This window comes from Monodon monoceros, unplaced genomic scaffold (genome assembly GCF_005190385.1).
Source record: "Monodon monoceros isolate NGI ecotype Baffin Bay Population unplaced genomic scaffold, NGI_Narwhal_1 Super_Scaffold_8, whole genome shotgun sequence".
Taxonomy (NCBI): Eukaryota; Metazoa; Chordata; class Mammalia; order Artiodactyla; family Monodontidae; genus Monodon; species Monodon monoceros.
Window position 1 is genome coordinate 74,379,458 of NW_021703785.1, and position 12,743 is coordinate 74,392,200.

The 12,743-nt window shown below is 48.9% G+C and overlaps 1 protein-coding gene across 1 annotated transcript in view; it reads left to right on the top strand.

Annotated features, from left to right (window-relative positions):
- Positions 1-6,678: 6,678 nt before the first annotated feature.
- CRYL1 (crystallin lambda 1) overlaps positions 6,679-12,743 on the top strand; it is a 72,565-nt gene continuing 66,500 nt past the window's right edge. The window contains exon 1 of the mRNA XM_029210319.1: positions 6,679-6,797. Coding sequence (XP_029066152.1) covers positions 6,748-6,797 — 50 coding nt within the window. The 5' untranslated portion in view covers positions 6,679-6,747. The remainder of the gene's footprint in view (positions 6,798-12,743) is intronic.

Consider the following 12,743-nt stretch of genomic DNA (forward strand, 5'->3'; position numbering starts at 1 on the left):
GCCGACTGTCTTGCGGGATCTTAGTTCCCCAGCCAGGGATTGAACCTGTGCCCCCTGCAGTGGAAGTGCCGAGTTCTAACCACTGGGCCGCCAGGGAATTTCCGAGAAATGAATTATTGTTGTATTTACATGTGCTCTTCAAAATTCTCCGTATGAAGAACTAGCTATCACTTCACTGAAACACTGTTAGTCACCACATTCATTCGGTTCGTGTTTGAGTGGGTTTGTTTAATTCCAGGGGCACATGGGGGTGGTTTGGGAAGATGTTAGGTTTTGTCTTTTTGAGGTGGCTTGTATATAACATTGTTAAACTGCATCAAAAGGCAAGAAAAATCTCTCTTTTTTATTGCAAATGTGTCTCTATCCAGCAATGACTTTGAAAGGGAGATCTAAGTACTTTCTCTACAACCCCAGAAAAGAAAGTCAAGGTCCCTCAGGGTGAGGGTCCTACCTGTCCTGCTTGCTTAACTGAGACCCCCTGCTGGTTGACTGAGCCCCTTACCTTCTGTCTTGGTTTCTCACCCTGAGCCTTCTGCCACCCCCAGAATCCTGAGCCCAGGCAGAGATGAAATCCTTGAGTGACATCTTCTCTGAGTGAATTCAGAAATCATCTGGAGGGAATTCCCTGGTGGTCTAGTGGTTAGGGCTTTATGCTCTCACTGCTGAGGGCCCGGGTTCAATCCCTGGTTGGGGAACTAAGATCCCACAAGGGGCTGCGCATGTGGCCAAAAAAAAAAAAAAAAAGAGAGAGAGAGAAATCATCTGGGCAGAAGCCATAGTGACTATAATGGTTATGAAATGCTGAGTTTCTGACAAGGAGCTACGATCTATCTGGACACAGTTACATTCAAGCACACGGATTCCCTAGACAATATTATACTCATCACAGCCTCTGTCATATATGGTTGTACAGGTTTTGTGCTGCAGAAGGGGGCTACATCTAAGGAGGGGTTATTCACATAATAGGTTTCATAGATTTGCTGCTTATAATAATAAAAACAATTTTCCAGAAGATGGCAGTAAAGTATCTTGTTCGAAAACATCAGTATAGTATGACAATTTTCTGGGGGTGGGAATATAGTGTCTTGAGGAAAAAGTGCCTTTTTCTTACTTACAGAAAGGTGTGAAATGGCTTATCACTTGCTCTAGGTCCTGTAGAAAATCAGCCCTCTATTACTGGCGAAAATGAACAAATGAAGTTTAATAGGTAGAGGAAAGGAAAAAGAATTATCAGGGATATATTTCGAAATTCTAGCTTCCAAAATGCCGACTCTTTATTAAAATAATAATATCAATATATTATATGTGTTATATAGTATGAATAATATAGTGTAATTTAAGCTTTCCTAGACCTCATGGGACCGTGGGTATAAATGTGCTTTATGAAAATAGAGAGGAACCCTTTAGTTCTGAGGTACACGTTTTTATCTCCTCAAAAGTCTCCCCCCTAAAATACAAACTTTGTCTTTGGTTCAGTCTTTGGTTCCTCCCCCAAAATACACATTTTTATAGCAGTTACAAGGCTGTCCCTGAGACCCAAATTCTCGAACACTAAGCATTACCATGTATGCACAGATCCTTTCTTAACTCAAAAACATAAATACCATGGCCTTTATTCTCTTAAACCTTTATATACTTACTTCTTAAGAAATATTTTAGGGGGAGGGATAAATCAGGACCTTGGGATGAACACACACACACTACTATATATAAGATAGATAACCAACAAGGACCTACTGTATAGCACAGGGAGCTGTGTATTCTGTAGCTTCAGTATTCTGTAGATAACCTATATGAGACAAGAATCTAAAAAAGAATGAATATATGTATATGTATAACAGAATCACTTTGCTGAACACCTGAAACTAACACAACATTGTAAGTCAACTATACTCCAATGAAACTAAAATATTAAAAAACTATTTCAATAATCCGAGTCTTAAAAGTAAATTGGGGTCACTTAAGAGCAGAGCATTTGACCAGATATCCCAAGTGGATCTTCTCGTTGCTAATGACCCTCTAGGCTGAGTGCTAGGTCCACCGATGTTGTCCCATTGGTATCTGAACGCTTTCTTGCCTCTGGGCACACAAGCCAACCTGGTACCCTTCCTGCGCAAAACACACATCAACAATTTCTCCATGGAGTCCTGCTTCCTTTTAGTGAAAATGGCATTACAGACCAAGACCAAAAATGGCATCTGGGGTTCAGATCCGATTTGAGATACTGGGTATTGTTAAGCCTGGGCTGTTTCAGCGAGCAGAGCTGGAAAATACCTTTTTTTTTTTTTTTTTAAGGTGTGAGTTCTTACTGATATTTTCAATTCAATTCTAACATCACAGCATTCCTCTTTAAACTCTTTGTTTCTATAATTATACCTTATTTTATGGTGAAATCTTCCTGCTAAACGAAATCAACATATTTATTTGATTTGTCTAGAATACAAAAAAAAAGTTAAGAATAGTAATATGATATTGGTGTGAAATATAAAACGACAAAATGAAGTTCAAGATTTTCTTGATGGCCAGTAGGCACATGAAAAGATGCTCAACATCACTAATTATTAGAGAAATGCAAATCAAAACTACAGTGAGGTACCACCTCACACCAGGCAGAGTGGCCATCATTAAAAAGTCTACAAATAGGACTTCCCTGGTAGTGCAGTGGTTAAGAATCCACCTGCCAATGCAGGGGACACGGGTTCAAGCCCTGGTCCGGGAAGATCCCACATGCCATGGAGCAACTAAGCCCCTGTGCCACAACTACTGAGCCCCGCACCTAGAGCCTGCATGCAGCAATGAAGACCCAATGCAGCCAAAAAGAAATAATAAATAAATAAATAATAATTTAAAAAAGAGGGCTTCCCTGGTGGCACAGTGGTTGAGAGTCCGCCTGCCGATGCAGGGGACACGGGTTCGTGCCCCGGTCCAGGAAGATCCCACATGCCGCGGAGCGGCTGGGCCCATGAGCCCTGGCCGCTGAGCCTGCACGTCTGGAGCCTGTGCTCCGCAACAGGAGAGGCCACAACAGTGAGAGGCCCGCGTACCAAAAAAAAGAGAGAGAAACTGCCATTGAGGTGGTTTCATCCTAGAAATGAGTGGAAATACACAAGGAATTCAGCCTCTGAAACGTGTCCCAAATTTACGTTAGCCATCATCTGGCCCATTTTCAGTGGCTGAATACTTGGTTATATGTGCAAGATCTGTAAAAAGGAAACTTTGGTGGTGCAAACCCATTCCAATGAATAATACTCGATTTCTAATTATGTTAGAATCTATGTGTTTTCATGGGCTGGATGCAGTTTTAACTTCATCAAGTTAACAGCTTCCTCTTCTGAACCACGGACCTTCCTCTCATACTTGAGTCTCAGGCTACCCAAGTTGAATTTCCAAAGATAGATTAGAGTCTCATGGGACTTCCCTGGCAGTCCAGTGGTTACGATTCCCCGCCTCCATTGCAGGGGGCACGGGTTCAATCCCTAGCTGGGGAACTAAGATCCCTCATGCTGCATGGCATGGCCAAAAAAAGAGAAAAAAAAAGAAACTCAGAAATCTATAACCAAGGTGTATCAAGATCAATTTCAATTAAGCTAATTAAAAGAGGGAAAAACATGTCAGAGATTACACATTTAAACTATCACCAGGAAGTTCATATGAAAACCTCTCTACAGATTCATATGGATTTCAGATGACCTGGGTTCCAATAGAATTGATTGACAAACACCAGCTGTCAACATTTATACAAGTCAAAATTCCAGTCTGAAACACAGAAACCACCCAAATATTTCAGCAGAGTATCTATCTATCTATCTATCTATCTATCTATCTATCTCACTCAACAGAGAATTTAATATGGAGAATTTGTTCTGTCATTCTTGGACTGAAAAGCACAGAACGTCAGGAGGGCCGCTACTCCTGGGACTCAGGGATGCAGGAAGATTTGGGGACTAGCAGAGGAGGGGCCTGGGGGGGAGTGGAGCCTCTGAGGGGTGTGAGAGGCTGTGCCTGGGGGGTCACAAAGCTGGAGGAGGAACCAGCGGAGGTCACCCGGGCGATTGTTAGGGCGACACTAGGAGGATCAGCAAGCTGACCTGCCCTGTGTTTTGTCTCCAGCCCCCCGCTGGTGGACCGTCACAGGAAGCCAGCGTCAGGGTCACACAACAGAACATGTGTAGAAGGGTGAATGTGGAGCAGAGAGACAGCAGTTTTATAATAACTGGCACAGTCTAAACACGCTTCTAAACACGGTTGACCTTTTATGTCACAACAGTGAAGGCCATGCTTTCTCCTAAGAAGATGCAGTTCTTTCTCCCACAGAGAGGCCCTAACCCTCTCGCCCCAAAGGGAAGAAAGAGCTAAGAGTCATGGCACCCATCTCTGGGCAACACTCTTGGTGTCCATGTCTAATTTGTTTAAGTCTCACCTGAGGATTTTGTGACCTAATGACTAAATTATAACGTTACACACTACCAACAGCCCTTACATAAAATAATAAGGGAAAAGGAGGAGGGAGGCAAAAGAAATTAGGTAACACACATACACACACACACACACACACAGATAAAGATAAGAAAAAATGAATGGCTGCAACACGTACCACCTCTGCTACTGGTCAGAACATAATATTTATGACTTCTTTTTCCAACTACGTGTTGCAAGTGTACCCTCATCCAGCATCTCAGCTGATCAAGGTTTTGTGTGGTGTTTTTTCCCCTAGGTGGGAGAGGGGTGCGGTGAACCAAACATTTATTCTCAAAGGATATAAATCATCCAAAATCCTACTCCCCCCAAAATCAACTTTATTGAGGTACATATGTATAACTTACATATAATATCATACACTCATTTAAGTGTATATTTCAATGAGTTTTGAAAATTTATACACCTGTGTAACAATCACCGTAATCAAGATACAGAATACTTCTATCGATGCAAAATTTCCCTTGTGCCCCTCCTGAAGCATCATGCCCTGCACTCCCAGGCCCAGACAGCCACTCATCTCCTATCCTTACAGAGTAGATTAGTCTTTCCTCGAGTCACATGTAACTTGAATCACAGGTCTGAGTTTCCTGCTATCTGGAAGTTGAGTGTTCCTATGAGTTTTTTCATAAGCCGAAATGGGTAAATCAAAGGAGCAGTTACCTTAGGACACGCCTTGCTCAGGGAGGCACAAGATAATGGAGATGAAGCACAGAAGCTCACAGACACCGTTCAGAGCTCTGGCATCTGATGTTGACATGCTCAGTGTAGTCCCCAGGGCCGCCCTTGCTGCCTGGGCCGTGCGCTGCCCCTTTAACGGCTCGTTGAAAAACAAAGGCTGAGCCCTGTTTTCGATTTTTGCCTTTTTTCACGACTCCCGTAACTGCCACAAGTCTAGGGACCAGCACCTTCTTAGCAAAGAGCTAGCTAGCACTGCAGAGCAGCGAACAGCCCAGCTGCTGCCACCCCGGGAGCGCGCCCTACAGGGTGCGCACTCTGCACGCACCTTGACCGGCTTGCTGCCTGTGTGGCTACGGAAACCTCTCGGATCTGGGCTGGGGAAGCCTTGCAGTCTGGTACCCTCAGCACCAGGTGCACCTGACGCTCTCCCAACTACGTACCACTAGCATTTGTGCAGGAAAGAGGTGTGCCTCTGAAAGACTTCATTGCCGACTTGGGAACGTTATCAGTCTTCATAATTTCAGCCAGTCTGATGCGCGAAAGACGACATCTTTGTTGTGTCACTTTTCATTCTCTTCTCTAAAGTGAGTTGAGTGCCTTTTCAAATGTTTATCGATAACTTGTGAAATTGCTCTGGCTCTGACATTCCTCTTTTCGCTCCTGACCGGGGAAGACAGAGGAAGGGCTGCGTGCGTCACCCGAGTCTCAGTGTCACGCGTTTCCGCTCGACAGCTGCCTAATCGTCTTGACCTGGATGACTGGTGTGTCCCCGTTTGTGCTGTGTGGACAGTGTTGTCACGGGACATGTGAAGCCCTTTCCTCCGGTCTGTTTCCAAAAAGAGCCAGGGGTGGCGCGGTGACGTTTCCTTCTCCTGGAGCAGAAACCATCTAGGCCTTCGGTAGGAGGAAACACAGCCTGGCTGCGGCGGGCTTCACAGCCTTCCAGTTTGACCCTCCCCCCTCCCCCCAGCTTTTCTGCCTGCTGTCCCAAGGCTCCTGGGCCTCGGCCTCATCTGCGGAGAAAGGCGGGGTCTTCCCAGAAACGAACTACCAGTGTGAACTCAGCACTAACCGTCCTCAGCTTAAGGCCTTGAGCTGGTGTGGACGGAAGTGGTGCTAATGTCTTCACACGGGAAGGGGATTCTAGTGATAATTTTGCGGGGTCCTTTAGCGGTCACGCCTTGTGCTGGTCTGGAGGTGTCCTCTCCCCGTGCACCGACTTTAGGGGCGTCGTTGGGAAATGGCCAAAACAAAGTGAGTTACTGGAGTCCGAAGTGGCTGCTCTGCCACCGGGCGTCCAGTCCACGTGGTCCTCCCGGCAGCTCCTCCCGTGCGCGCCCCGGGGCGAGGGGAGGTGGATGCTCCGCGCGCCCGCGATGGGCCAGACGGCCCCCCTCACCCGACGCTGTGCTAAGCGCCCCGCCTGCCGGGCCCCGAGCCCTGCGCGCCCGCGGGGCGTGGAGAGGTGGAGGCTCCGCCCGCGCCCCACCCACGGGCCAGGCTCCCAGGCCCTGTCGCGGCTCTGGGGCGGGCGGAGCCAGTGTCCGGGTGGCGCGCGTTGCAGCTGTGGGCTTGGGCACCGCGCGGGCTATGGCGTCCCCAGCGTCCTCGGCGCCTGGCGGGGTGGCAGTAGTCGGCAGGTAGGGCTCGAGCCCGCACGGCCGGGAGGGTGGCGGCGGGGCGCGGGCGCTGTCGCCCGGGGGGCTGGCGGCGCGGCTGCGGTGGCCCCGGCGCCTTCCCGGGACCCGGCCGGCCCGGGCGCGGGCGGGGGCGCACTACGGGGCGCGGCTCCGTTTCGCCCGCGCCGCGGCCCGGCTGCGGAGCGGTGCGGGTGCGGGCGGAGTTCGGTGATGCGGCCCCAGCGGGGACAGTGACGCTTGGCGCTGCGAGTGGACGCAGAGGTGTCGGGCCGCGGGTCCGCACAAGGGTGTTCTCTCACGTTCTAGCCCCAGGGATGGGCGCTCGGAGGGGCGGAGGGGCCCGGGTCTGGGTCAGCCTCCGGCCCGAGGCTGTCACCCGGCGAACCCGCTTGGGGGCGGGGGGCGCGGCCCGCGCGATCCGAATCCGCGCCTCCTGCGTGGCGAGGGCCCCCTATCCCGAGGGCATGCGGGTTCGCCGGGAGTTGTGTGTCAGGTTAGCAGCTTAAGTTCCATCCACGGTTTTCTGGTTTGTGTTCCATCCCTCTCGTAAAACAACTGCTGTTTTCATTTTTTTTAAACAGGCGTCTGTGTGCACCTTTCCGTTGGTAAGCTAGCATAGCAGTCTACCCACTTGTCGGTAGTTGCAGTTGGTCGTTAGGCGCACCTACTGGGTGGCTCAGTGTCCGGTTACAACGCCGAGGTGCTGGCCTGCCTGACCCCCGTCACAGCCCTGTCCTGAGAACAAGTCCCTGTCCGGGTGTTTCCTTAGAGCCCTCTGAGGATGGAGACAGGACGCTGTGTCAGATTCCTTTGCATGGAGAAGTGGAGTTACCTGTGCCTCTGTCCTTTCCAGGCACGTGGGCATGTGGCTGCCTCCTGAAGGGATATAAAATATAGAAAAAAGTGTACTTTGTCCCGGGCGTGGTGACTATGCTTGCCTTGCACCTTTTGTCCAGGGTCAAGTGTGTATCAACCACGGCCTGGGACTGGTGCCCTGCCGGCACCCAACAATGTTGAGCGAAGTCTGGAGTTGACTGTACAGGTGACCCTTGGACCACTAGCGGGTCAGCGGCGCCCACCGTCCATTCCCACCAGAAAAGTCAGTTTAATTGACAGTCGGCTCATCTTGGGCTGTACCCAGCCCCAGATCCTGCTTCCCATAGGATTTACCATGTAAGAAAGCCTGCATGTAAGTGGCTCCGCGGTGTCCAGACCCTGTCGTTCTGGGGTCAACTGCGCCCTTCTCCGGCTCTGGTTCTTGCGGGAAGGAGATACGAAGAGAAGTCAGTTTACTTCTGATTCCTTGAGGGAGGCTGACAAAAGAATTAGACAAGGGCTGGCGAACTTCATTCACCACATGAATTAGGAGCCGGTCCTGTCTCCCCCGCATTTTTTTTTTCTTGGCTGCGTTGGGTCTTTGTTGCTGCGCGCAGGCTTTCTCCAGTTGCGGCAAGCGGGGGCTACTCTTCGTTGCGGTGCGCGGGCTGCTCACTGCGGTGGCTTCTCTTGCTGCAGAGCTCGGGCTCTAGGTACACGGGCTCAGTAGTTATGGCACACGGGCTCTAGAGCGCAGGCCCAGTAGTTGTGGCGCACGAGCTTCATTGCTCTGTGGCATGTGGGATCATCCCGGGCCAGGGCTCGAACCCGTGTCCCCTCCATTGGCAGGCAGATTCCTAACCACTGCGCCACCAGGGAAGTCCCTCCCCCACACCTTTAGCACCTCCGAAAGCAGTCATCTCTGCTTCTGCAGTAGCCCTGCTTTCCTTCCCTTCTTCCTCCCTCCTTCCTGTCCCCTCCTCTCCCCTCTGGTCCCTTTCTCTCTCCCATCTACCCTCCTGTACCCCTTGTCTCTCTCTCTCTCTCTCTCTCTCAACCCCATAGGTCATTCAAGGGGCATCCATTCAAAAGATGGGCCTGTGGAGTGTGAATTAATTGGCTAAAACCTGGTTCACTTTCATTCTTGGATTTCAACAGACCAAAATATACATATTTCAAAGTTTAGGGAACATACTGGGCCATTGTTTTTCCATTTTATCTTAATAATTACCAGACTCCCTCTTAAAAGTGCACGCTAGGAATAAAACCCCTATTTAGTTCTTTTCCATTGATCTTTTCGTAAAGGGCACTTAGCTTTCCTGAGAGCATGCAGGGTGAGCCCCTTCAAAGCAGTGGGCCTGAGAGTAAGAGTGTGTTTTTGAAGAATTAAGAAAGGAGAGAAAACCGCCTTGGGTCCAGGGCTGTGCGAACATTAAAGGGGGAAAATCTGGAAACGGCAGCTTTACAAAATGGCGGTAGAGATGGGTATCCCCGAAGCCATCCTAGCGGTGTTGCCAGATCTTAGAGACCACGGTGTTTCTGAGCCGAAATATGACTTCAGAGCTCCGACGTACACTGCATTGTGTTCACTGAGGTTTTAGGCCTTGAGCTTTGAAGGTAGGATCTGTCTAGGAAGGCCAGCGTGGTCGTGGTCGTGTGTTCCTGGTGTGACCAGCCAAGGTCCTTGGACTCTTTAATCAGCAGAAATTGATAAGGTGCCAGAGGAGAAACTCAGGCAAGGCTTTACTGGGACTCGTGCTGAGGGGGTGTGGGGTGGTGGTGACCTTTTTCCTTACATAGGGTGAGGGTGTGGGCAGATCCACGGGTCCGCCAGAGGGGCGGCCCACGTGGTCTGCCCACCCCCCTGGTGGTGCTGTGTGCAGTGATCATGCACAGGACCTTGCTTTTGCCCCTAGCACCTCAGATGAGGCCATTGGGTCTCTGGTCTTTTTGTATCTTGTTAATAATTTGTCCCCACTGCTCATGCGCGCAGTTATTTTTAGGTCCCTATAGTGTCTTTGTATCTGTAGCTCGAGGAGAGGTGTGTACGCAGGTGTAAGCACTGCGGCAAAGGGTCCCGGGTCCCAGGTCCCAGCCTGTCTCACTGGGGTCCCATGTGCCCCCTTGCTGTCCCCTTTTTCTGGGCACGCTCCTCTAGGACTGAGCTCAGGGACCAAGTCCTCCAGGAAAAGTTCTGCTTCTGGGACCCACTCCTTAGGGTAGAAACTGTCATCACCAATTGTATGTCCCTCATGCCTGGTCCTAGTAGATAGATGTTTGAGCTATTGTAACAGAGATGTGTAGCGGGAAGGCTTGCTAGGATGTTGTCCTATATCAGGCTATGCATCCCCTGAACTTGTTTTCATTTATTTTATTCCAGAATTTTACTTTGAGGTGACTACGTACATTCTTTATAAGAAATTTTGTGAGGCATACATTTTTTCCTGCTACTTCTGCATTAAAGCACAAGACACACAGACATATACACAGACGCACAGAGCAAACCCTAGGACGCTCCAGCTGCCTGTCGTCAGCTCAACACTAAACATGCTTTTCCTAGAAATATTTAATAGCTCTTATTGGCAAATATTCCATAGCCAACTGAGATCAAGACGGTTTTACTTCAACTTTTGCCCAGTAAATAAGTAACTGTAGAGTGGAAAAGTACTTTAAAAAGTATCTAGAGTGGACTTATTCAAAGCTAAGTGCCATTAATGATAAAATTAGAATTGAACCAATTTTGTTACTTCACTTTTCTCCCTGGCTGCTTTGCTGCCGTGTAACAGAATAAGTTACCTTTGAATAAGCAGCCTTTGAAATACCAATTCAGATCTATGAATTTAGAAGCTTTAAGGCGCGGTCCCCAACCTTTTTGGCACCAGGGACCGGTTTCGTGGAAGACAGTTTTTCCACGGACCAGGGGCGCGGGGGGAAATGGTTCAGGCGGTAACGGGAGCGATGGGGGACGGCAGATGAAGCGTCCCTCGCTCACCCGCCACACACGTCCTGCTGTGTGGCCTGGTTCCTAAGAGGCCGAGGACCAGTACTGGTCAGCGGCCCGGGGATCGGGGACCCCTGCTTTCAGGCATTAGTCATAACGGTAAGGACCCGTTCTATTCCCCAGGCTTGTAGGGGTTCAGGAAAAGTTAGCAAGATGTCACTGGCTCTAAGGCCAGGAAGCTAATTGTATTTGGGCCCCAAGTAAGGTAGTGCTGGGGACCAGAAAGCCGTGGGAAAGCGGTGAGCCAGATGCTGCACCTCCCTCTGGGGTCTGGCTGTGACTCCCTGCTGCACCTGTGCCCGCCCTCCTGCCCCCGCCTGCCCACCCCCACCGCTGTGTCCCCAGCATTATCATCTTTCAGCCCCAGTAAGTACCTGATGCTCACATTCAGTTTCCATAGTTTAGGCCCAGCTTTAAGGAGATGGGGGCTCAGTCCTCTTCAAGCACAGGGTGCTGGTGTCCGCTTCGTGGTGTCATCGGTGACTGACAGCTGGGGGAGGGGTCCCCCAGGAGTGGGCCTTCTGCTCTCGACCCCTCCTCTAGGGGAATATAGGCCATACAGACCTTGAAACCCACGACAATAAAAGTAAACTGACTTTGCCTTTAATGCCTATTGTATGGAATACAACTCATCTCTCCCCAACTTTTTGAAATTTTATTTTATTTTTTAAATTTTTTATTTATTTATTTTCTTATTATTTTTTTTTTGGCGGTACGCGGGCCTCTCACTGCTGTGGCCTCTCCCGTTGCGGAGCACAGGCTCCGGACGCGCAGGCTCAGCGGCCATGGCTCACGGGCCCAGCCGCTCCGCAGCATGTGGGATCTTCCCGGACCGGGACACGAACCCGTGTCCCCTGCATCGGCAGGCAGACGGACTCTCAACCACTGCGCCACCAGGGAAGCCCTCTCCCCAACTTTTTATTATGAAAATTCTCAAACAGAGAAGAGTTGAAATATAGAAAAAAGAATACCCACATACCCACCTCTGTATTCAACAATGGTTAAAAAAATTTGCTCTATTTGCCTTTTCGGTATATGATTTATTTAACCAATTCTGAATATTAGAAGGTTAGTTTTTACTTTTTTGCCAGTACGAATTCTACCTTGAGTAACTATTTTTGTGCATTGCTTATATTAACCTAAGATAAACTCTGGAAGTAAAAGCCCTGGGAGCTGGGGAGGGGGGTCCCCACCTCCTCACCAGCACTGGGTGTGATCAGCCTCTGCCACCTGGTCGGGATTTTATCTGCTGTCGTTGAACTAAGGCAGTAAAGTATGTTTCCCAGTTAGTTTGTTCACGTACTTTATTCAGGTTCCCCCCTTTTGTTTGGCATGTTCATCTTTTACTTTTGAGTTTGTAGAACTTTTTGTGTATTTATCTATTACAAATATTATTTCCTTTTGGACATTTGTCTTATGTTGATTCTTTTAGCCATAAACAAAGTTATGAAGCTCAGTTAGTTTACCTGGCAGCCAGTATTCAAACAGGAGCATCATGGAGGCCTAGAGTGTTGTGAAACATCTTTGATGGGAAGGTTGGAAGCAGTAGCATGAGGTCTGTCTCCCAGTGCATTTGTCGACCACAAGGAACCACAGCCTCTGGGAGATTGACATGTGACTGACTTCTGTGTGAGCCCAGCCTGGGAGCATAGTTGGGGATGAACTAGGTGACCCAATGCCAAACTGAATACAAGGATAAATGATTGAATTATAGTTCTAGACATCGTTTAAGTTGCTGCTGCCCCTTAGACCAAGAATGCAAGCCACAAACGCAAGCCACGTGCATAATTAAATTTTCTAGTAGTTACATTAAGAAAGTAAAAAGAAACAGGTGAAATTAATTGTAATATATTTTATTTAACGTAATATTTCCAAAGTGTTATTGTTTCAATGAATAATTGATATAAAGATTATTGATGAAATAGTTTACGTCCTTTTTTGGGGCAGTCTTCAAAATCCAGTATGTTTTTACACTTGCAGTGCATCCCACTTCAGACCAGCCAGTTGTTGGTGGGTCAACTGGGGTGACCAGCATGAATGGTACTGGCCTTTACCTGCGCCTTGCAGCTTGGAGAGAGAGAGAGGGGAGAGAGAGAGAGAGAGAGAGAGAGAGAGAGAGAGAGAGAGAG